The sequence below is a fragment of the Phascolarctos cinereus genome, unplaced genomic scaffold (assembly GCF_003287225.1).
Source record: "Phascolarctos cinereus isolate Bilbo 61053 unplaced genomic scaffold, phaCin_HiC Scaffold_2;HRSCAF=192, whole genome shotgun sequence".
NCBI lineage: Eukaryota > Metazoa > Chordata > Mammalia > Diprotodontia > Phascolarctidae > Phascolarctos > Phascolarctos cinereus.
Window position 1 is genome coordinate 329,286,723 of NW_027555625.1, and position 26,426 is coordinate 329,313,148.

The 26,426-nt window shown below is 38.5% G+C and overlaps 1 protein-coding gene across 3 annotated transcripts in view; it reads right to left on the reverse strand.

The window, feature by feature from the left end:
* RNF130 (ring finger protein 130) overlaps window positions 1–26,426 on the reverse strand; it is a 132,128-nt gene that overhangs the window by 2,048 nt on the left and 103,654 nt on the right. The window contains exons 7-9 of one of the 3 annotated variants that reach the window (XM_020998600.2): window positions 24,751–24,955; window positions 21,375–21,468; window positions 1–6,039 (exon numbers count right to left, since the gene is read on the reverse strand). The exon at window positions 1–6,039 is cut by the window's left edge and continues 2,048 nt beyond it. In XM_020998600.2, the coding sequence (XP_020854259.1) occupies window positions 5,967–6,039; window positions 21,375–21,468; window positions 24,751–24,955 (372 nt within the window). In that variant the 3' untranslated portion in view covers window positions 1–5,966. Of the gene's footprint in view, window positions 6,040–12,571; window positions 12,744–21,374; window positions 21,469–24,750; window positions 24,956–26,426 lie in introns of those variants that run through there. The other 2 variants (XM_020998601.2, XM_020998602.2) reach the window with 2 other exon arrangements.

Sequence of the window (26,426 nt, forward strand, 5' to 3'; positions counted from 1 at the left end):
CAAAGGGGAAAGGCAGGAAGGGGCACTCAGTGTCTGGGGACAGTATACACTGCCAACAGCAGAGACTGGTGGAAGCTCCATGTAGAAACTGCTTGATTTAGTTGTGGCACACGGTCAGCAAAAGACCTGCTGCCAGAACCAGCTGGTTTTCTCTCCTGGAGAACTAGATGCCACTGTAGGTGCCTGAAACTACCAGGAGGCACCTGAAGGAAAATGGTGCTCCTTTCTGAACCTCTTGGGAAACGTGGGGATTTGCAGAGGGTGCCATGCCAAAGATTTATTGCCACCTCAGGAAAATATGATTCCCCAAAGGAAAGTGTCTAGGTCAGACTACAGAAAGATGGCTTTCTTGAATTGACTTGTCTTTCTACCTCCCCTTTTCCAGAGCATCTCATCAACCTCTTCCTAATGCAAGGATGGCTGACCTCACATGGGGGGGATGTAGTAAGGCCAAAGAAGTTAAGTGACATGCCACATGGCAAGTCAATGGCAAAGACACGAGGACAGAACCTAAGATTACTGAGTAAGCTACATATCCATGCACAGACTCTTGAGAATTTGGTGGATTTCACTTTCCTCTCTCCTTTTTGCTGCTTCACAAATCAGGAAAATTCCATTCCACGAATGCAGATATAGATCTTCCCTTTCTCTCCCCCCACCTCATTTTGTTTTGGTCTTTATTCTATTGTCATTTTGCCCACAATGCCCAGTGTAACCTTTTCAGTTCCCTGGAGAGGCAGTATGTGTAGTGGAGAGCACCCTGGACTTGGGGTCAGGGGATATTGGTTCAAATCCCAGGTCTGACACTCACTGCCATCTGGCCTTGGCCAAATCACTTTTTTTCCCCTCCCCCTGTGGATAACAATGCTTCTAAGTACTTCACTTTGAGGAGAAAAGTGCTTTGAAAGCTTAAAAGCACTGTCATCATGTGATTTATTATTACTTGTTATCTAGGAAATTGGTCCTAACCTCACTCATATTACTCAACATTCAACAAGCATTCATTAAGCATTTACTATTTGCAGTACGCTATGCAATCACTGAACATCACAGGAATGTTTATGGTCTAACAAGCACTTTCCAGCTTCTCTTCCACAGACTTTCTCATGGAGGTGTACCTGACCTGTTCAAGAGCTAGGTGATTTTAAGATACTGAGTAAATAGGTCAGTAGAAATGAAGGGGAAAAACTTCACTCTCAAGGCAGTCAATGTCCACATCATCAGAAAGTGGAAGGCCTTTGTCTTTTTTGAATTAAAGCTAACCTTCTCTGAGGAAGAACTCTGGCATTTACGAGCTGTGAGATCATGGACAAGTCACTTAACCGCTTTTAGCCTCAGTTTCCTCATCTGTAAAATGGGGATAGTAATATTTGTAGTAACTACCTCATAGACTATGGGTTTTAAATGGCATACACATACACGTATGCATGTACACATATATGCATATGTACCTTTTGTAATCTTTAAAACATCACCCATTACTTATTAGAATATGTGTTAGAAAGTGTGTTTTCTCTGAGGACTGAGTGGGCTTTGAGTTCAATCATTCACAAATCTTAATACTATCTGGCCGGCTTCAAATACTGTCACTAGATTTCTAGGGAAGGATGCTACCATTTCAAAGGCTTAGATTTCTCTCCCTAACAGAGGTTGCCTTGGAGAATTCCGGCAGAGATAGTAAGCACATCTACTGGTCTATGTCTGCATTATATTTTTTTTCTAAAATAGACAATAGGGAGATTCTTGTTAGCATTTTTATAAAGGAGGACCAAGAAGCTCAGAGAGGTTAAGCGGTTGCCTAATGTCATGCAGATACTAAGCAGTAGAGCTTGGATTTTGTACTTCTAACTCCAAGTTCAGGACTTTTCCCCCAACACCAGGCATGCTGCACTTTGGGGAAGAAACAGAAATATATGCAAGCAGCTCATGGGGACCAGAGTTAGTCTGTTGTGCTGGAAAGAACCTATTATTAGGGTCAGGAGCCCGTGTTTATGCCTAGGCTCAAACATTCTCTAGCTCTGTGACCCTAGGCAAATCACTGGACTTCTGAGATTGTTTCGTCATCTAGACAATGGGATAATCACACTTGAAACTACTTATCTTACAGGATTGCAGTGTGGAAAGTGCTTTATAAACTTTAAAGTACTATAGAACAGGAATTATTTCTATGTTTGGGTCACGGCTTAACATCTATAAGCATATAATGGAACGGCTTGATTTTTGTATCATTTTGGAGGAGATGGGATCCCTGTCTTTACCTGTTTTGAATTTATTTGCTTTCCTCGTGGCCTAGGAAGAAAGGAAGTTAAGTCAGTGACGAAGAATGCCAGTGGCACTCCCAAGACTAAGTAAATCACTAGATTTCCTGATGCACTAAGAATGGGCCTGGACTTGCAAATTGGTCCAAATCAAATACAGTCACCGTAGGCAACTGTAAATGATCCAGGCTTGGAATCAATAGAAGGCTGAGGGAAAACAGCAAGGCCCTTCTACCGAATATGTCCCCCCGGACCATGGAACCTCCCTGCTTCTCTGCATTAGAAGTAGCTGCCTAGACAAGATCAGAGATGTCTAGCAGTAAGATTCATGTACCACCACCAATAAATACTGATTACACTCAATGAAATACCTCAGATGTAAGAAGACCATACAAATAGGACAAAATTAAATTCTTATAAAGCAGACGGGAAATAGCTAATTGAAAACAGCCAATTCTTCCCTTCAAAAGAGTCATACTTGTCAATGCATTTGGTTGATAACCCCACGCACATAATCAGATGATTGCATTTTGTGGGTAACATAATTAAAGCAACAGTAGCTTGTTTCTCTCTTATGAAGTTTCTGAGGGAATGAACTTTCTAGTTCTGGAGGAAAAAGCTAACTCCACTAACATCACTGGGGGGCCTTATAAATATAGCAGGCAGCCCTAGGATTTGCAAAACGGAATATGTTTGCTGTCAAGAAACATACTTCCTTTGTCAATGGTATGTCTATCCCATTAGCCAATTTCTTGATTCAGCTGTAGAATCCCTCTGTAACTCTTCAAGATACCCAAGGGCTGTACCAGGTGGTACAGAAGCGGAGAAAGGGCATCAGAAAGGGCTCCAAGGTAGCTTCTTCCTCAGGAAGCTACTGAGACCCAGCAACTCATTTACTGGCTCCCCTGATAAGCACCTGTTGCATGGCTTAATCCCCATATTTTATGCCCATGGGGCTATAGTACTGGAGCCACTGAATGCCATTGGAGGAAGCAGCTTTGTAGTTATCCCTGGCTCAGGGGATACTGCAGTTCAGAATACTTCAATTCTTAAGGGAGTGGCAATTTCATCAGTTTGGGTAACCCATCCCTCTCTACCAATGTAGTCTGAAACCTCTTTAACATATTAACAGAGAGGGTCTTTGTGGATGGCTGAGGCTAAAAAATAATCCTTGTCTGGTGGCCAACCATCTGATGATGAGACACACTTGGATAGGCTGATCCTGACTGTCACTGGGAAAATGGGGTCCAGAATGAGGACAGTAAGAATGTGGATAAAAAATGAGGGATTACTGAAGTTAGTCTGTTTCTTAAATAGCTTCCCCTCCACCACCCTCATTTGGGTTCCCTTCCTTTCTCCAAGCACAACTAATTTTCTTGAAGGAAATTCTTAAATAAGATGGACATATTTTCTGTTGATAGCCACTCTGCTGGTGATACAAGAGCCAATTTGGTAACACTGCAGAACCAGAGAAGAATCCCAGATGGGCAAATCCAACTCCTGGAGAGGAAACCATGCCCAGCTCTCCTCTGCTCAGAGGAATCTGTTCCATAGGGAGTGGTGATGAAGCATCCAGTCCAGTGGTGTGAATGGTAATTGAGTTTTCCCTGGGCAAGAATTCCTTTGGCCAAGGAACCGCTTGAATTCAGGAATGACACCCTTTAGTTACATGTCTTCACTGTTGACTTTTTCAGGTCCATCTCTCCAGTGAAGAATTCGGTATTCTGCACAGAAATGTGTCTGCACAGAAAGATGGCCACCATTTTCACAAAACTGAGGCTCAGTTTGAAATTAGAGGTTAGTCTAAATAGCTCTCCTGAAAGAGCTCTCTAGGTACTGCATAGCTAACAATTACTGAGAAACTGAATGAACAGCTGTCTTCCCCGCCCAGCAGAAGTGAAACTGGATGCTGGTCTCCCTCACTCCCTCCCTATAACTGAACTTTGACTGTTGTTGACTTTGCTCTGAAACTGCTCGCCCACAAGGTCAAGCTTCTCTCACCAAAACTGTATTTTGTTTACAAAAATATTTCTACAGTATAAGGACCACAATAAAAAGCAAAAAACAAACAAAAAACAATCAGACCACATCTAGCTCAGTAAAGGTAAAAAAATGAAGCTGTTAATTCCTTAAAAGTCTGCCCTGCTCCAGCCTGAAACTGTTGAGAGGAGATTGTGGAATTAGGTCAGGGAAGGCTCTTCTACTACAGAGTATCACTTCACTTCACCAAGGGTTTTGGCTTAAACCAAGGGTTTCATTTGTGTTTAAGTCACAGCCTCAACACATTATATAGAGTAGGACACATGCTAAAAATGACTGGTTGCATATGGAAAAACAGCAAGTACCCCTCTTCAATTTATGCTCTACAGATTCCATAAAAGTATCTCAGGCAGAGGAGTCCTTTCTTTGGGTTCCTTGTTAGAACTAAGTCAAGATGTATATAGATTCAAATTTTCATTCACATAATGATACAAAAGCATTTGTAACTTCCCATACAGTAACTCTGATTAAAATGAAGAAGCAGATTAAACAATTATAGCAAAAGGTGCATAGATATGTTGGGTTGATTCACTCATCAAAGGACGCTGGCAGTTATGTGTCAAATACACACATACTCATCTTTCTTGCCTCTAACCTTATTGTTTTTGCTTTAAAAAGCATTTCCTTTTTCTCTTGCTGGACAAAAATACAAGATGCCTCCTTTCTGTATGTCTATATGTAAGTTTCCCTGTTCATCCTCCTTTGCTGTCTTCATTTTCATTATCAGGACTGGCAGGAGGGAGACTGTTGTTATACCAAACCAGACCAGGGAGTGGTATTCATTTGGTGTCATACAAGAGAATGGGATGGTTTAACTCCACAGTGAAAAGAATCAGCTAACCATCGCTCATCCTGTGTGAGATCTGAGTACTTAGGAACCAACCAAAAAAGAACAGGGATGTTTGCCCCATCTCCCTTAGAATGTGGGCTGGCAGGCACAGCTGGAGTGACATTCCAGTGACTGTAAAAGTGACTTCATGCTCAAAAATGGAAGTTGGAAAATAAACACGTGGATGACTCTATTCTTCATTGCTGGCACCCACTGCCACCACCCATCCTGGCTCTAAGGATAGGCTACTTTGCAGGAGCACAGCTGCCCAGTCATGTGTCAAGGACAAAGGTACATGCCCTTTCCCCAATCCTTTCAGAAAGAGGGTTCGTCATTGAAAGAGAGAGAATGGAGAGAGATCTAGGCAGCAGCTCATGATCCTCTTAACTGGAAAGAAAACAAACCAAAAAACATCACCTGGTAGACTTGGGAACACAATGGAATTTGATCACAAGGACTATTAGAAAGGCAAACTCCACTCACACAGAGCAGTACATGCTTATTAAAAAAAAAAAGACATCTTCAGTACACAATGAACCCTGGGGAGCCAGGGCTAAGCCTCTTGTATCCAGATGTAGCTCACTACTCTTGTGAGATTGGACAGCCTTAGAAGGGCAATGTGCGATGGTGCATTGTTGCAGGGTACTCCCATCTTGGGGGAACTTTGGATCTTAGCCTGGAAACCCAACCCCCATGAGGGAAATGCAGCAGCTCCTCCTCCAGGACAAGACACCAACAGAAGAATACAAAAGAAGAATGATCAGAAACCAACAAAAGAGTGACCCCAAACATCAAGGTTTCTTCAGGTTTTGTTGTCATCGTACATGTCCAAGGAAGGCTCAATCATGGAGAATTCGCTCTCGTAAACCAGGCTTCGAGGGGACAAAGAGTTCCGATGAAAGAAGTGCCCACCTAAAAAATAAAAGAAAGCAGAGCAAAAAGATTTGATCAGAAAGTAGGCATAAATGTCACAGGGACAGAGGGGAGAAAGAGAAATGTACTCTCACTGAAGCATTACGTTAGTTCAAATATCCATTTCGGTTGCTTTTCACATGGGGACAACACAGAACCTATCTACACCAATACGATGTAAGCATACCTGCTACATTCACGACCCAATAGGTCACAAAGACTGCTGACTCACAGAAGCGCTGTGATCTCTGTTGGAGGACAGAATGATCACATTGATAGAATCAGAGCACCTTTAAGTAAAAGACATATGCTAAAATCTCTAAGTCAGGGGGTGACCATTCAGCTTTACAAAAAGATTTATCCTTGCACCCCTTTAAACAACAAGCTTCTCTAGTGCCTTCAACACAATTCAATTCATAAATAAGGTTTACTCACATAACTTTTCTCGCATACATGGATCATGTAACGTGTACCACATATATTACATTTTTGTTTCACCAAGTAGCAACTTTCAACATGCTTCAAAGGAGATACTGGGACTAACATTGTATCTGTTTCTGTTATCCTAATAACTGGGTGAATGGGAATACTGATATTGGCTCTTTTTGTTATCATTATTTTTTTAAAGACTGTATCTCTCTACTATCTTGCCCAGTCTAGAAGTGTAGAGCTACTCATGGGTCCAATCCCATCACTGCCTGGTATGGGAGCCTTGACTTGCTGTTTCTGACCTGGGCTGGTTTGCTTCTCTTTAGGCAACTTGGTGGTCTCCTGCTACTCTTTTAATGCTGAACTTAGGGCAGACACCTGATCAGCATAACCCATCAAAGTTGAGAACAGCTATACTCAAGAGATCTGCCAGCATCAGGCTCCTCCCCCCTCCTTCCCTCTGGTAGCTGGCATGTACAGGAGTATGCCATTACCTCTAGCCTGTCATCGCTTCTAGCACCAGCTATGTTTTGCATTTCCTGTCCTTCAGTTTACAAAGTGAGTTTATACAGAACTGAGAAGAAAGCTCTTTAATGAAGTTGAAGGTCTTGCTGCTTCTCTTTTAGATCTATCAGAGTAATTACTGTGCATGAACCATTTTTTCTCTTGGCCTAGTCTGGGAGACTGCACACTATAACCCAAACACAATCTCAAGACACTTGCCCTTATATTAAAGAATATAGTTTCCACTGGCAATATCAAGGGAAAAATGACATTTCCATACATATGTTATTGTGTATGTTTAGTATTCAACGTGAAGAATTAAATGCTTAACAATGATTCCTTCAATGTTTAAAAGTCTACAAAGATAGATTGTCTTTTCCCAATCATGACAGAAACAATCAAACTGCTTTAGCCCTTTGAGACGTCTGCTTTGAGGGATATGCAATCTCATCGGGGTGGGTAGTCGTTTCACTGATGCATATTATAACATTATTCTGTGTATTTTCTGTTCTTGTCTTTCCATAAATTTTCCACCAAGGGACCACTCAATGCTGAAGGTCTTCCTCTGGTTCTTTTATTATTTTACGGATACCAGTATAGTACTCGGGCTGTCCACTCTTCACTTTTGCCCTTCTACCTCATTTTCTGGTCATATACACCCTTCATGACATCATTTACATTATGTCTCATGTGCAAGTCATTTTTGGTAATGTCTGAGAGGTCATCAGACAAAAATCTGGAGTAAATCAGAACATATCATATATAGCTTTTGGAGCTGGCTCCAAGTATAAGGTACATCTTGGCTATGTATACGAAGGCACTTACACCCCAAGGTAGAGTGGAGGACTCCTATAGGATTCACTACCAGTTGTAAGTACTAGTTAGTGAGGACCAAAGCCAGGATCAATATACATCTCCCAAGACTTTTTTTTTTTTTTGGCATGCTCAACTTTTGAAACAAAGTCTAACCATGAAGATCTTATTTAGTAACCTATACTGTAATCTTTCAATTGGGCAGTTGATGTGTACGAGAAGAAAATAATTTCCTTGTATTTCCCAGGGATGGAGCAAGTGGATAAATTTTACAGGGAGAGGTGGGAGGTTTTATCAGGAAGCACAGACTATTTTTAGGTCCAAGAAAATATTGCAATGAGTACAGATCAAACTAAAGATTTCATGCTTGGTTTATCTTTAGTAGCTTAGCTTTATGGAACTGCATACTGTGGAACTTATAATAAAAATCATGAGGTTAGTAAGGCTGCAAGTATGCAAAGTGCAAGTGCAAGTAAGTCTCCAGATTATATGCCATATAGTGCTTCAATACATTGGCTATTTTGAGAATTTAGGGTCTTCATAAAAGCAACGGGCCCTTTCAAACTTAATCACCTAGATGCAGGGGTCCTAATAGACAATCTATAAATGGTATTTATTACAAATTTTGGACAATGAAACTACTAATTGTATATACCATTTTCTTATTTTAGACTCTAAGATGAAAAAAAAAACGGCAACACCAGTTTGCATCCAGTGGGAGAACGGTTCCCATCCAGAATCTGTCGTAGCATTGCTATGCATCTATACAACCTAAAACATGAAGAATTAACATCCCAAAACAGCTCAAGGCCTTTTTGAAGACCCTACATATCCTACTCTTTACTCTGCTGAAGAGAGCAAGAAAACTAAAGAGAATGTCATCTACCTCATCTTTTCTTCAGATATTTTTCTAGAGATTTTCTATTTTGGCACGTTAAGTATATTCCTGACAACCAAAACCTACAATGAAATAGGGTAGCTTATACAGGACACAAGGATTTCCGGAGGTTTAAATCAACTGCAATCAACCGGCCTAAGAAACTTCCACAATTCCCCAATCCCTGACTAAACACAAAAGATTTGTTACATTTAAAAGTCCCTTCCTTCGTGGAAATCTTGTTTATATTTGATTTGACAACTCCCTTCCCCCATTATTGCCTTATCTGAAAGCATAGACTCTACTGCACCTTCAAAATGTCATCAGTCTTTTGGTGCTCTTGAAGCCCACCTAAGGTACAGTTATATCTGCCTAGGCACAATGTGGTTTGGGTCCAACATTCTAGGCCCTTGGCCTGAAACATGTTGGCTAAAATAATTGACATTTAAAAGTAAGTATTTTTTTAAACAGAGGCCTAATTTGGGCCTTGTTCTGTGAAGCCCTGTGGTTAGGGGGCCATCTAAGACCCACCTAGGGGTGGTGGTGATGGTGGCACTGTCTTGCATGTATTTAACCTGTCGATTGGCCATACGGCCACTTATTTCATTCTCCTGGTGAACTTTCCCAGAGCATGACTTCCCATGGCAGTGCTTCTTTCTTTCTGCAGAGCCTGAAAGATTCAGTTCTTGATCTTTTTTGCACCAAAATTCAGAAAAAGTTGAAGCTGGCAAAAATAACAATAACTCACATTTCTATGTGATTTAAAGTGTACAAAGTGTTTTCCTCACAATTCTGTGAAGTAGAGTAAGACACTCCCATTTTAGATGAAGAAATAAATGCCTATGGACAAAAAAAAAAAAGATCGAAAAGGACTGGCTACAGGAATTTGTCATGGCTAGTTTGAAGAGAAGCCTTAGGGGGAAGGTAACATGATTGCTAACTACCTGCACGTTTGTCATCTGGAAGAGGGATTGTAGATTTAGAGCTAGAAGAGACCTTTGAGGTCATCTAGTCCAATCCCCATCTTTTTAAACATGAGGTCTAGAGAGTTTAAGTAACTTGTCCAAAATTACATAGTTATTAAGTGGCACACCCAGAATTTGAACCCAGGTCCTTTGACCCCAAATCCAGCACTCTTTCTATTCTAACAGACTGCCTTGGAGATGTTTTGCTTAGCTCTGGTGGGTAGCTCTAGAAACCATGGCATAAATTGCAGAGGGGAAAATGTCAAGTTGGTGGGGAAAATCTTCCTAAAAATTACAGCTGTCTAAAAGTGGAAAGGCCTCAAGACATAGCGGATCTGCCATCCCTTGAAGACTTCAAGCAAAAGGCGCACGCCTACTTGTAATGCTGTAGGGCAGTCATGTCAAACTCAGCTAGAAATGGACCACCTATCCACACATGAGGAAGTAGCCTCTGCAGCTGCATACTGACTTAGTTTTAAAATGTAATGCTATGTTTTGTTGTATTTTTATTTATTTTATTAGCTATTTCCCAATTGCACTTTAATATGGTTCGGGCTGCACGTTTGCTGCCTCTGCTCCAGAGGTTCTGCTGTACAGTTGGACTAGATAACTTTGGAGTTGATGATCTGGGCCTTACCAAAGCCACATATTTCAGCTGCATACAAGCTAAGAAATCATGACAATAGTTTCTTAATTCGACCTTAAACCTCTATGGTCACAATCTCATTGCCAACCTGTCAAACCCATTAATGCAGGGCCCACATCCTAATTATTTTTTAACTCCACTATCACTGGGCACAGTGCACTGCCCTGATAAGTGAATTCATTTGTTAGAGAAATGACATTTCATCCTCTCCTGATTCACTTTAATTATATGAGGCTGCTGATTGGGATAAATTGACCCCCCCCCCCCCCCCCCCCCCCCCCGTGAACCCTGTGTAACATTACAACTTCTCAGTATAGGCACACCATGCAAGAGCACCCTTTCCTGGCAAAAGACTACTCCTTTTTCAAACATCGTAGTTTGCAAGTTATCTAGTCCTAAACTGTGCTAGGTGAAAGTCTCTACCAGCTGCGCCTTCAGATCAGAAACAATTTTGTGTTAAATGGATATTTAATTCTCTCACTTAAAAATGTTAATAATTATTGAACCTCACACATTTTGGTTCTAATTATAAGGCTGCCTTCTCAACTGATGGCATCTCATCTGTTCTGAATTAAGCAACAGTATTTGGATGTAGATTTTGGCTGCTATCTGGAATTCCCATGGTGCCAATTCAAAAAATCTATCTCCATTACATTTTAAAAATTAAATTCTATCTCCCAAAAAGTTTTCTTGGCTACTTGAAAACTAGAATAAGCAAAAACTAAAAGCCTGATAACACATTAAAAAACCCAAGAAGCAGCTGTGGTGTACTGGAAAGAGTATTGGGTTTGGAGTCCAAGTACCTGGAGACATAGGATCATGGATTTAAGAGCAAGAAGGGACCTTGTAGGTCATCTAGTCTAGAGGTGTCAAACTCACTGGGAATGGGGTGGGGAGGAGGGTCCTTAAAATGTGTTCAGGAACAAATTAAAATAGAATTGGGAAATGTTTAACAAATTAAATAAAAATTCAATACAACACAGTGTTAATTTTTAGTTTTCTAAGTCAATATACCTCTACAGGGATGCTTCTATTTGAGTTAACACCACTGATCTAATTCATCTCCATTTCACAGATGGAAATAATTGAGGCCCAGTGAGGTTGTGACTTGTGCAAAAATCATAAAATAAGTGACAATGTTGGGATCTGAGCCCTGGTTTCTGGATTCCAAAACCAGCACTATTTGTGTAAACTTGGGAAAGATACTTCATTTTCCCATCCAAAGTCACAAACAACAGGTTCTAATTTTGATTACTGATAATTCTGTAGTAGGTGAAGTAACTCCGTATCATTAAGACTCATGCCTTATAGCTACAACATTGAAGTTTTACGGTCAGACCTGAAGACAGGCCAAGCATATTTAAAAGCTATCTTGTTTACCTCTTATTCTCTGCTCAGATTCTAAAATTCAGGCACGAATACTTGAAATACTGTGAAAAAGGGAATGTTAGTCCTTCTCTGACGATATCATTAAGTATCATTGTTATCTTTATCAACAAGTTACCTTACTGAGATTTGGTTTCATAATTTATAATGAAAAGAAGATACTCTAGTTCTCCATATGGTAGTGCAGGAGGGAACAGCAAAGGGAATAACATCTCGGCATAGGAAGAAGTCAATTTGCTACTGACAATACTTCAGAGGACAAACAGATAGTGCCGATCTTCTGTGGTTACTGATGCAAATGGAAGAACTGTTGATTCCATTTGTATTATAAAGTCAAATGAATTCAAGATGGCCCATCAGTATCTTCATGGTTGGCATGTGATAAGAACTACTAAGCCCCATCACTGACTGTATTGATTTCCACACAGGTACATAATTCAACAGAAGAGAACGGACAGGCTGAATGACCACTTGTCACGGATGCTTTAGAAGGGAATTTTAGGGAGGTCAGGTTGGACTAGACGACCTCCAAGATCTTTTCCAACTGAGATTCTATGAAAATGGGAATATTTCAACTCTTTTAATCACCAAGAAGTTTCACCAATATTGCAACTACTGGTATGAGAAGGGATACAAAATGGTTCCACATCAGACGTGATAAAACCTAAATTTTCTTGAATAGTGAAACTGCAGATACAAGTATGACAAAACATTGTACACAGCTGGTCACAGAATCACCATTTCTTTGAGTCATACTTGGCACAAAATAAAAGTGAAAATGCCCCAAACGGCAGTGTAGATGGTCTCCTAATGATGGTCATAAACACATTCTTTCACAGAAAAATTGAATTAGTAATGTCATTTTTGACACTGCAATCTCAAAAAAGGTGAGTAAAAGAAAATCCAACAGCAGCAGTTTTATTATTTATTTTAATACAAAGCTTTGGCATTAGCAATTTTATGAAAAAATAAAATGTACTAAAAATAAATGCTTGTGTGGCATGTTTGGTAAATGATGCGCATAAAAATAGATTCTCTCTCCAAAGTTGTCAGAAACCACTTCTTCCTTCAAAACCATTCTGCTCTGTGGGATGAAAGGAGAGGGACAGAAGACAAGGATTAGTCAAAGACTGGCTGACAACAATTAAAATAACAGAAACTGCCCAAGCTAAAAGTGAGAATAAAATTAATGCTAAAGGTATATATGTGTGTGTGTGTGTGTGTGTGTGCGCGCACGTGTGCATTTTTCCAGTACTAACTGGTAATATCATTAACTGCCAGGATTTCTTAGCAAATGATTTTGATGCCCAGCTTCTTAGTAGCTTTAGAATACTTCAAAGATTTCCTGAGGGATTAGGAATATGATTATGAGTTTTATAAATACAGCAACACTTTCCATAATTTAAAATATCCTTTCTTGCACAGAATATATTTTGCTCCAGGTTCCCATCATTTACACCATATCTCCTGAGATGAATACTTCATCAAAAACAGCGGGTTAAGATTTGAAAGGTTTGAGTGGCAAACAAATTTATAGACATACAAAGATCCCCTATAGCTATTCTACAGTCAGAGCTCTGCGCAGAGTTTAAAACATCCTTAGAAAAGTTTCCTAAGCTGATGCTCTCACTAATATTGAGAAGGCAATGGGATGAGGGAAGTTAGTCCACAGTAACCACTTTGTACATCACTTGCCATGTGCTTGATTACTGTTGACGTTTTAAAGCCCAGTTCTAATTTCATCACTTCCCTATTAACAACCCTTCCCTGGCAAACCGCTGACTACAGGATGATGTCTAAGCCCCTCGACTTGGTATTTAAGGTTTACTGTTCTCTGACCCTAACACATCTCCCCAGGATTATCCTCTACACACCCTGGGGTCCAGCCAAACAACTGAGTGCTCCCTGAATATTTCTTGGGCTTCGGCTCACGTCATTTCGTTTGCCTAGAATGCCCTGTCACCATGAATATCCTATTCAGCCTTTAATGCCCTGGATAGGATCTCTTTGATTCCTCTGAACAGTCTTTAACACTTTGTACTTCTCTTAAAGTATTTATCAAGTTTTGACTTTTACTATTACTTATTTTAATACTTGTTTTAACCCCTCTACTACTTCTTAAAGTGAAAGGACTGTGCTTCATTTATCTTTGTATAATCTCACAGTACCTAGCACAAGGCCTGGCAGAGTTAACAAATATGTTGAAATTTAACAAGAAAACCTTAATTCTTTAATTCCTCCATTTATGCCTTGCCATAATTTATGCTAGTTCCTCTCCTCTTTCTGAGAAGGATGAAGAAAAATGCCAAAGAAGGTGATGTTTTTCTGTCTGACTAAATGTAAGTATACGAATACTAAAAGCTAAGCGGCTTTTTAAAGTTAGGACTGAAATTTGTAAACTTCCTCTATTACGATGACATGGCTTTAAAATTAAAAATAAGTAATGTAGCTATAACATTTAAGGTGTTTCTGAATAGTTTGTTACAGTTTGGGTGGCAAAGGAAGTACAACTACTATCTGACAATTGAACGATATTAGCTTTTACTCCCATCTTGTCATCATGTACATAGAAGAAAGGATTCTTTTTCACTGTATTATTTCAAAGTGCTTGAAAAGCGATCACGTGGTTTTCATGGGGCATAAAAGAAGTTAGTGTTTTGAAAGGATTATGTTCACAACTCGAAATTCTAAACTTTTCTATGTGTAGAAAAGGTTCCATATGTAAAAGATGCAGTCAATTCCCGACCCTCCCTCCCCCACATCTGAGCCTGTGTTGGGAGAGCTACCAAGTCAACCTTAGGATGCCTGAATCATTATGGTGAGGTTCTTAATAGCACCCAACATTTTTATAGTATTCCATACTCTTTAAAGTGCTTTTACCTATATCATCTTTTCTGTGGGCAAGTGAGTAGAGGGAAATGATTATCCATTTACTTCTCCATGACTGGAAGAAAGAAGGTCATGGTGTTTTTGTGTTTGTGCATATGTGTGTGTAATCACAGAATCTTCAAACTGGAATGGATATTGGAGGTCTAATCCTCTCTCTCCATTTACACAGAAGGCAATTTTTCCTTTTTAAAAAGGTGCAGACCTGTATCCTCACAGGTGTGGAAACTTCCCACTGATGCACTCTGGCTGCTCTTCTATAGCTTCCATTCTTCTGACTTGCCCAGGGTCACACAGCCAATCTGTGTCAGGGGTGGGACTTGACTTTAAGGCTTGTCCCTTGGATTCACTATGCCAGGCTGCCTCTCATAAGGCAATTAGTCACACATAAAGAGCATCAGTAATTAAAATATTTCATTTTAAAAATCTGTCTTTCCTAAGAGGAACCAAAAGAATATATGGCTGATAAGTCTGGAGTGTTCAGTGGACAGAGTGCTGGACTTGGAATCAGAAAATCTGAATTCAAATCCTGCTTCTGACACCTACTTAGTTGTGTGACACTGAGCAAGTCACTTAACCTTTCTGAGCCTGTGTTTTTTCATCTATAAAATGGAGATAATAATAGCACCTGCTTCAATGGGTTGTTGTGAGGTCAAATGAGATAATATATGTAAAATACTTGGCAAACCTTAAAGCACAATATAAATGCTTGGCATTATTACTTATTAAGTGTTGTGATATTTAAACACTGAAGCAAGGGGAAAACTCCCCAACAACTCTCTTTGGAGGTGGCACACAACCTTTCTTTCTGGAGTCTTGGGGAAAGAAACTAACTAATTCTAATAATTATATGCATTTACCTCAGATTCCTGTGCTTGTATCCTATCATTAAGCTACCCTGGTTAAGTATTTCACTACTGATGCCAACAGTTTCAAAATCAGAGAAGATTTCTGATATAGATGGTCAATGAAATTAACATTTTTGGCAATTAAGTAAAAGCTGTATATGATTTTCATTTTATTAAATTAATTGCTAATGTCATTTCTAAGTGGGGTGCTTAATAATAGGGATCTCAATACAGAGATTTGTAACAATGGGTTCTATTTCTTCACCCAAATGGCTGATAAAATGTTGAATTGGACAGAGTGAGCTGAAGATAGAGCCCTGCCTCCAGGGTGACAGTGATACTTTCTGTGTTCAGTCATTTAACCAGCTGCAAAGAACCAAGCTGTCCTCCTCACCTTGCCCACCCCACCCATCTCTGGCACTCAACCAGCTCTGTAACCATAAGCAAGACACTCAATCTAAGTTGTAGTTTCTTCATCTGTAAAATCGGGATAATAATACCATGAGTACCTACACTTACAAGGTTGCTGTGGGGCTCGACATGAGATCTTGTATGCAAAAGTATATGTAAAACTTCATGTACCATACAAATGTCAGCCATTATTACTATCATTGACCTCACACTGCTGTAGTGATTCTATCAAACACTTTGCTGAAATCAAGGTACGCTGTTTGTTAAATGTTTTCCCCACTTCCGTTTAAACTTACCGCAGACATTATAAAATATTTAGAAGTCTACCTCCCGAAACAAACCCAAGAACTCTATGAACACAATTACAAAACACTTTTCACACAAATAAAGTCAGATGTAAATACCTGGAAAAACATCCGCTGCTCATGAGTAGGCCGAGCTAATATAATAAAAATGACAATTCTACCTAAGCCAATTTACTTATTCAGTGCCATGCCAATCAAACTGCCAAAAAATTATTTTATAGAGTTTGAAAAAATAATAGTTAAGATTCATTTGGAAGAACAAAAGGTCCAGAATATCAAGGGAACTAATGCAGGGGAAGGTGGCCTAGCCGTACCAGATCTTAAATTGTATTATAAAGCAGCAATCATCAAAACTGCTTGGTACTGGCTAAGAAACAGAGTGGTAGATCAGTGGAATAGGTTAAGTATGCAAGACACAGTAGTCAATGACTATAGTAATCTATTATTTGATAAACTCAAAGACTCCAGCTTCTGGGATAAGAACCCACTCTTTGAAAAAAACTGCTGGGAAAACTAGAAAAGAGTATGGCAGAAACTAGGCATTGATCAAAATCTCACACTATATACCAAAATAAAGTCAAAACGGGTTCATGATTTAGATATAAAGGCTGATACTGTAAGCAAACTGGGAGAGCAAGAAATGGCTTACCGATCAGATTTATGGAGAACAGAAGAATTCATGACCAAACAGGAGATAGAGAACATCACAAAAAGCAAAATGGATAACTTTGATTACATTAAATTGAAAAGTTGTTGCACAAACAAAGCCAATGCAACTAAGATTAGAAGGAAGGTAGAAAACTGGGAAAGAATTTTTACAACCAGTCTCTCCGATAAGGGCCTCATTTCTAAAATACATAGAGAATTAAGTCAAATTTATAAGAATACAAGTCATTCCCCAATTTGATAAATGGTCAAAAGATATGAACAGGCAGTTCTCAGATGAAGAAATTAAAGCCATCTATAGTCATATGAAAAAATGCTCTAGGTCACTATTGATTAGAGAAATGCAAATCAAAACAACTCTGAGGTACCACATTACACCTATCAGATTGGCCAAGATGACAAAACAAGAAAATAATAAATGTTGGAGAAGATATGGGAAAATTGGAACACTAATACATTGTTGGTGGAGTTGTGAAATGATCCAACCATTTTGGAGAACAATTTGGAACTGTGCCCAAAGGGCTATAAAAATGTGCATACCCAGCAATAGCACTTCTAGGGTTATATCCCAAAGAGATCATACAAATGGGAAAAGGACCCATGTGTACAAAAAATATTTACAGCAGCTCTTTTTGTGGTGGCAAAGAATTGGAAATTGAGAGGATGCCCATGACTTGGGGAATGGCTGAACCAATTGTGGTCTACGAATGTAATGGAATACTATTGTGCTATAAGAAATGATGAACAGGCTGACTTCAGAAAAACCTGGAAAGGCTTGTATGGTCTGATGCTGAGTGAAGTGAGCAGAACCAAGAGAACGTTGTACACAATAACAGTCATATTGTGCAACGACTAATATTGATAAACTTAACCCTTCCCAGCAATATACAAGGATCTAAGACACCTCCAAAGGTCTCGTGATGGAAAATGCTATCCACACCCAAAGAAAGAACTATGGAGTTTGAATGCAGAATGAAGCATACTATTTGCTATTTTTTTTCTTCTGTTGAGTTTTGTTTCCTCTTTCTGATGGTTCCTCCTATTGGTTCTAATTTTTACTTACAACATCACTAATGTGAAAATATGTTTAATAGGAACATATATGTATAGTCTATATCAGATTGTATGCCGTCTTGGGGAGGAAGGGGGAGAAAAATTTTAAACTCAAAAGCATATGGAAGTGATTGCTGATAAATCAAAATAAATTAATAAAAAAAGTTTTCCCCAAGCTACTAGTTTGATAATGCTACTGAAAAAGAAAAATTAATTCTATTATTTTCTTCTATGGTAAAGTACTTTAATTTCTGATAGACCTAAGAGGAACCCAGACAGCACTTAAGATAACTTCTACTGCTGGACCTTAAACAAGATAAAAAGGGAAACACACTGGGCATTATTTGTTCTTATAAAAGAATATATCTGAATGTATACAGTTAAACTTTTCCTGGAACTAAACTTAAGTAGGAGTTTATCAGGTGGGTTCTGATATAGAGACATTAGATAACATAGCAGAAAAGGTCTTTGATAAGTTTTACAAAAGACAGTAACACTGTTTAAATGTTTGATTCTCATAGTAACTCAATGAAGTTGTTTGCGTGTATGTTTATGTAAGATGGTACCCCTCTACAACTTAGCACACAAGGCTTTGTTGGTTGCAGTGGCTGAAAAAATCTGATGGCAAAACCTCTGGTGTGTCCATTTTAAATGGGCTGGTCTTTGAGTAACAAAGCTCATCTCACGTAAACCTTCAAGAAAAGCTTTTAAATCTACTGAATTTGGACTGTGTTGCCATAGATGTTGAGAATCATAATATTCAACATTTGTATAGGCCTTTAGAGTTTTCAAAGTGCTTTATATAATCTCATTTGAGTACTTAGGGTCATCTACCCTATAATAGGCCAGCTAAGTAGGCCCTTTGTGGAGGCTGATTTCTAATCATTTAATTCAATACAGAAATCAATCTTGGAGGATTTAGAAAAATGAATAGCTACCACGTCCATTAGACTGACACTCTTAAATATCAACTGTCTTTAATGGGCCTTTGACAGCTGTTGGACATCCACTGATTCATAATTAAATTCTCTAACAAATCTGCAGATAGTCCGCTATTTCTCAAGGCAAGGACAATATGCTTTGGATACCAGACATGTAGTCACTCTTATCATGCTGCTATTTTAAGTCTAGCCAGAATCCTTACTCAAACAAAACACTAATCTATTTCAGCATGTGTAGGCAGAAGGGGTACTTGAAAGTAAACCTAAAACTTACCTAGAAAAAAGGCTCAAATCCTTAAGTACTTGTACAATTATGTGGTTAAGACCTGGGAGTTCTACAACTCTTCTACAGTAAAGATAACCTTAGTTTGAAGGATGTTTTAAAAAGCAAGTGTTACTGACTTGCTACTTGCCTTATCCATAACAGAACTTCAGTATGGCTATTATGGAATGTCTGATTTTAACTAAAATCACATCTCGTGGAGCCTGCCTAGCTTGTGTGTTAGTTTCATATGTAATTCAAAATAAGCAAATTAATGAAGCTGGTAAATCTTATTTAAGATAGTCTACTTAAATGTTGGAAGATCCCTACCAAATAGCAATTGCGGTTTTGATATAACTAAAGACAATTTTTCTTTTAAACAGTACAGAGAGCCAACTGCTTAAGCCTATTTTTAGTTGAAAGGATAAAACCAGGTCAATTAGCATAGAGGAGGATGCTTATCTTCCTGATTGCTATAGCAGGATGACATTCTTATATCTAATTAGTTTACTCAGTTGTTTGGATGTAAATGAGGAAGTAGGATTAGGACACAGCTAACCTAAAATTTTGAGAAATTAGTTTTCATCCTAACCAACATGGGGCAAATGCTGAGCAATGCTCAAATGTTGCTTTCATTTATAAATGAGTCACATGGATGTTGGTAACAGTTTATATAGCATACCACTCACTAATCACAATGAATAAAATAAAAATAACCTCTTGTTGCTGTGGAAGGCTGTTCTTGGAAAATCACAGTATCTCAGAACTGGAAAAAACTTAATGGAATTCTAGTTTGACTACACACACACACCCCCATTTACAATACCTCTGACAGTTTCTATTTAAGTCCAATGACCGGAAATTTGCTTATGACGACAACTACTTGAAACTTAGGTAGACCTTGAAAGTTTGTGCCAAGTTTTACAAACATGATTGCATTTGAGCCCCACAACCACCCTGTGAAGTAGGTTGTTCTATAGGTATTATTATTGCCATTTTAGAGACTCCAGCCCTGGGCCTCCCAGCTCTGAGAGGGGAACCTTTGCCTTACCTTGCTGGGGCCTTCCTCGATTCCACTAATCCCTGGGATCCCCAACTCTAACAGAAGTAAACCTTTGCCTTATTTTGCCAGGAAGAAGGCCTCCACTCCACTTCCAGTAGCCTGCTTGCCATGCCCTGTATGTTACTCCTCTGCCTTGTTCCCTGACTGCTGGCTACCTTCTAGCTCCTTTTTATGTGCTATCCTCCCCCATTAGAATGTAAGTTCCTTGAGGACAGAGACTGTGTTGCTTGCCTGCATCTATCCCCAGTGCTTAACATAGCGACAGGCACATAGTCAGGATTCACTATATGATCCAGGAGTGGAAGAGAATTTAATGATTATCTAGTCCAAAGCCCTCATTTCAAAGGTCAAGAAACTGAAGCCCAGAGAGATGAAGGAGTTGACCAAGGTTACAAGAGAGCGAGTGGTAGAGCTGCAATTCTAACTCAGATCTTCTAACTGCCATCCCAGAGCTCCTTCTACTACCTCACAAGATTGCTCCCAGTTCTGTATCTAGAGGTAAACAAAGTGTGCCTAACCCCTCCCTCATGCTGATGAGGGGGACTTTAAGTATTTTAAGATTATGCTGTGCTCTCTTAGTCATGTTCATCTCCTGGTTTCCCTGGCATCCTTCAAGTCTCAGCTAAAACCCCACCTTCTATAAGAAGTCTTTCCTGATCCCCTTAATGTTAGTGCCTTCCCGCTGCTGAAAATCTCCAATTTATCCTGTACACAGTCTGCTTGTATGTAGTTGTTTGCATGTTATTTCTACTATCAGACTGTGAGTTCCTTGACAGGAGGGACTGTTTTTGCCTTTCTTTGTATCCTTCGAACTTAGCACAGTGCTTGGCATGTAACAGGTTCTTAATAAATGCTTGCTGCCTCAACTTCTCTAGGCCACTCATCTCCACTTCCCTTGCCTATTCCTCAAATGACATTAATTGCAGACCCTCCTAACCATTTTAGAGGCACTATCATTTGTCTTCTAGTAATGCAACACAAAAAAGCACTAGTATTTTTTGGCTGCTGCATCACATTACTGGCTAACAATAAGCTTGTGGTCAACTAAAACCTTCAGGTCTTAACCACATTAATTGTCACACCAAGTCTCTTGAATTATTGATTTATGAACTATGCTCATCACAGTTTAATTAGCTATGGTGCCATTGGTATCAGTTTGAAAATGGTGCTTGTGTTATGGAATCATGTTTTCTCAATCTTAAAAAAAATAATCATTCACATTTTTCTCATTACCCAAAAATGTAAACCAGAAGAACACAAACTGAACAATCATTACTTACTCATTAGCTTTCAAGCTAGCTGTGGCTCTGATGATCATGTAGCAGAGAGTGAAGGCACTGAGGAGGCCAAAACTGGCAATAATAAACCATTCTTCTGTTGACAAAGGAAAGGGAGGCAATCACTCGTGGGAGAAGGCTTATGTCAAATCGATGTCAATATTTCTCTCAAATGCCACTGGTGGAGGCAACGCAGGTGTAAGCCATGACTGGCACAAAGAAGTGTAGCAGAAGAAAGTTTGCCAGAGAGTTACTAATTGGAAGAAGTTGTGGTGAGAAATACAAGGGGAAAAGGAAAGCAGGGCCCAGCCATTTCTGTCTGCCAACACCCCGAGGTTTGTGAGAAGGATGTAGTCACCAAACAGTGTGAAGTGAGAAATGTAAAATAAGGAAAAATATTCGTGGAAATAGATTTTTGTTAATTGCAACTAAGTCAAACTGTCCAGCCAAGTTTCCAATTTTTCCATTCTTCGGTGTGAAAACTCCATGCAGTCACCCCCACTTAGAGAAGACTTTAGCTGCAGAGAAGAACAATTCTCAAGAGCATGGTCCACGGAGACGCCGGGCAGCATGTGGCCTGAACTTTCCTTAGTTTTCATGATGACATTATGACAATCTCTATTATTTTCCCCTCCTCATGCACACATTCACACTATTGAACAAAACCAACACAACATCTTGATGTTTCATCAAAAGCAGTTGTCATTCATCCTGATTATTTTGGTGAGGTTTTGTTTTTGATTTTTTTTTGTTATGGGAAGCAGAAACTGATAAGGCAGATAGCCTAAAAGATAGCATGTAAATATTAAAAAAAAAATGAAAACCACCGGTACATGATTATAGAGTCATTCAGATAATCAATACATGAAAAGGATTTTCTTTAAGCCATTTAATAAATTTTCTTAATCTTGTAAGATTTTGCATTTTCTTGAAATGATATTCTAATACTCCTATAAAGCAGAGCCTCCCTATACATCTAGAGGCTATCAGAGGAGAGCCATCCAAATCAGTAAACCATTTCAAGCATGACATTCTCTTAAAGAAATTATGCTTTATTATTTTTAAGGACATACACTATCAGGTCTGTGTTAAAAAGATGTTGCTTAGTATAGGGCTCCTTGGAGACCTGCTCTAATGAATGAAAAATAAATATTTGGGATGAGAATATCAATTGTTCATATGTAAAAGTTGGTTCTATGGTACAGGATGACGTTCATAATATTTTTGGTTAAACATTTTTTCAAAATTTTTGTTTATATTATTAAATTGTTCAATAGACTCTACAGAAAGGAAAACTACAGCTTAGCTCTTGTTCTAATTCACTTGAAGCTAATAAATATTAAGTGCCTCCTGTGAGTATTCCAAATTAGTAAAGTGAATTAATGAAGTTTTAGTGAATTGCTAATTCCCATTTTCCCACTAGGTAATTTGTGAAATTAGGAAAAGCTAGTTTGATAATCTTAAAAATGAAACAATAATATTTAATACCAAGGAAATAAAGAACTTTTTTCTATGACTTTTGCGTATGTAAAATATATAGATTTTAAGAGTTTTGATTCTGTTCAAATTACTTGATTCTAAATGAATGATACTCATTTGTGTGGCACAAATATGCTAAAAAAAAAATCAGCCCAGATAAAGCAAATTTGTCTGCAGCTGTATCCTAATACAGTTGTATGATAGCAGCACCACAATGTACCATGAGCACACTTCATCTCTATCCTGCACAGAATGATTTCATGAAAAAGTACCACCTACAAAGCCAAGGACTTTTGGATAAATCTTTGCCTTTTTACTGCTACTGGACCAGTGGCAATTAAAAAAACATAGACTAAAAAAAACCTCCTGTATACGATAATATAAGAAACAGGGGGAAAAAAAACCCCACCCAATCCACTAATCTAGTAGTTTGTGATAAAAACTAAGTCCTGCTCCTGTTCTTTGCAATGGAAGAATAAAGGATGCATCAATATCAGGCAATGATACCACAAAATGAGTGACAGTAAAAAAAACCTGGAACTAGGTTTTAGTAAGAATTTATAGCGAGACATGTTACCAAATCAAATGGCACATGCTTTATGGGTCTGGATAGTTTAATTTAAAAAAAAGGCTTTGCTTTCTTCCTACAAAAGCAACCATCACATTGTGCTGACAGGCCAAAAAGAGCAACAGTCCTCACTAAAAAAAGTGCACTCGACATACAGGGGTATATTATGAAATGTGCAGAGGGAAGAACAAGTTGTTCACGAGTGGGGTAGGCAAGTGGCTGTCTTGGGACATGGGTAAGTTTTTTGTGATGTCAAAACCAGATTCTTTGCTGTTCTCTGAAAATTTGCTTCTGGGTGTGACCATCTTTCTAACATTTAGGAAACCATGAGATGTACTCAGCTCTGCTCAGCTGCCCAGCAGACTGCCCTTTCTTTTTCTACAGAGAGGGTCTTATAGAGAGCTGGATCAAAGGGTGCATTATTAAGGGACCTGTACCACTTCAAGTCTTCTAATTTGGAGACTTTAACATCAAGTCATAAAAGAAAGAAAGGAAAATAAATTAGCATAAAATATCAAAGCAAGAAACAACAAAGACTTTGCTAACAATTCCCAAAGATACTGAGAACTCATATTACATAAGCTCAAAGTCTAGACTCAACTCCTCACTGCTGGGTCTTCTTCTATAATTCATTTTTGGAAATTTGAGGTACTGATGCTAATATTTATAAACCATACTGGAAAAAAAGGAGGCTGGTGATAGTCTGAAGTCATTTTTAGTTCTAATAATGTTTTTCACTATTTTTGAGAAATAATGATTTCAAAACAGCAACTGTTCATATATGTATAGAACTTTATAACTTCTAAAGCACTTACAACACACATTAGCTCATTTGACCCTCACAACAGCCCTGTGAGGTAGGAAGACAAGGTATTTTTCTTTCCATTGATAGGTGAGGAAACTGAGGTTCAGAAAAGTGAATTGCCCAAGGTTAATATGTGGTAGAGCTGGGACTTGCCTTCAGGCCTTTTGACTAAGTCTACCATTCTTTCCACTACACCATTCACTCTGCCTCATATAAACCAACGATTGTTAGGGACAACTAAGACTCCTACATTCAATACTATCACAATTAATTTCTGTATAGACTCAAAACTTATTCCCCATAGATTCAAGTGAGTCTTAAAATAATGTTATGCAAAGCATATACAGAGGATCTGTTTTCAATAAAAGCATCTAAAAATTCCTCAAGTGGCTGAAGACATAGAGATATGTATTCAAGAACCCCCAAGGATACCTGAATTGTCTTGCAGGGTTGTGCTATGTTAAGCTGAGGTTCCTGAACAGTGAAGGAAAAGCACTCAGCACTTTAAGTGAAAGATTACCACTTACTTGTTACTGCAATGTTGATTTCTCCTGTTCGAGGAGTGAGCTCCCCATCCTGAGGAAGTTGAGACATCCCAGAAGTGCGAAGTGGCTCAAGGCCAAGGGAGCTGTCACTGGCAAGGTCACCAAGTGCTGATCTTCGATTAGCAGCTTGGCTTCTGGTAAGCCTTTCCATGTCAAAAGCTACATTATCAGTACATGGCAAATTTGGCTGAAAAATATTTTCAGATTAAAAATTACACATATTTATTTTTATAGATATGAATAAAATAATAAGAGTAAAGATAAGAAATCTTAAACAGGGTTTTAGAGAATCCGTTTCTAAGTTATCCGGTGGGAAAAATATTCTCCCACCAACTTTTTTCATGTTTTCATCATTCTTTTCCTTAAGAGAACTTTGAAAATAATGAATTCTTTTAAAAGACCTAAAAATTTTCAATGAAGGCACATTACTACAAAGTAACATCGTTATGCATTGCAGCATTGATAAAATTAGTTACTACACCTTTATAAGATAGTTACAGACTTTTTGGGGGAATAAAACTAGAGTTCTGGCCCAAAGGTAGATAAAAAGAAGCTGGAGTCTTCATTACAGAGCTGAAACCCAATGTGAAAAGCAAGAATTATACTAATTTGGCTAAGTGATTTAGTTTGGTGGTGAATAATAAAGTGTTATTTAAAATATTCAAATTCATTCTATTATTTCTTTATCAATATAGATTTAAAGTAATGATTCATTTAGGGTGGTCAGACAAACACAACCATCCAAAACAAAAATCATAATGTGAAAAAGAATTCTGAGTGAGAAAAATAGCTGGTCCAAAGTCAAGGTAGTGGAATGGGAGATGTTGGAGTCAGGCAAGACCTGAGGTTGAATCTGTCTTTGAGACTGGCCTGTGTGAACATGCTTTCTGAGCATCAGTTTCTTAATCCTTAAAACAGGGATAGCAGTGCCTGTAGTAGTTACCTCATAGGGTTGTTGTAAGGATCAAATGCAAAAATACATGTAAAGTGCCTTTTAAACCATAAAGTACTATATAAGTGGACTGTTATTATTATTGTTATTTCATACTGAGCTTGTAGTCCATGAATTTCTGAAGTAATTTCACAAAAACTGTTTATTTCTGTCTACTCCACCTACCTATGCATTTGATTTTTTTAGACCTAATTGTATGTATCATTTTACATTAATCCCTATTAAATGTCACCTTATTGGATTTGTCCTTATTGGATTTGTCATTCAATATGTTAGGAATCTCCATCTCCTATCAAGGTGCCTATCATCTGAAAGCTTAATAAGTATTTCAACTATATCTTTGTCCATATTATTGATTAATATATTGAACACAGTAGGGTCAAGAATAGATAGACTCCTGGGGCAATTCACTAACGACCTCCAAGAACACTGACCTCAATCCACCAATTACTATTTTTGGCACAGTCACTTAATTTATCTAACTTTATTTTCAGTTTACATCTTTCCATTTTACCCACAAGAATATCATGACATCCTGTCAGATCTCATGGAAATCCAGATATCCTATAACTAAGGTATTCACCTAACTCTAGTAATCCTGTCAAGAAAGGGAATGAGGCTAAACTGGATATGACCTGTATTTAATTAATTCAAGCTAGTTCTTAGTGCTTTTTGATTCCTTTCTTACGACTCACAGACTATTCTT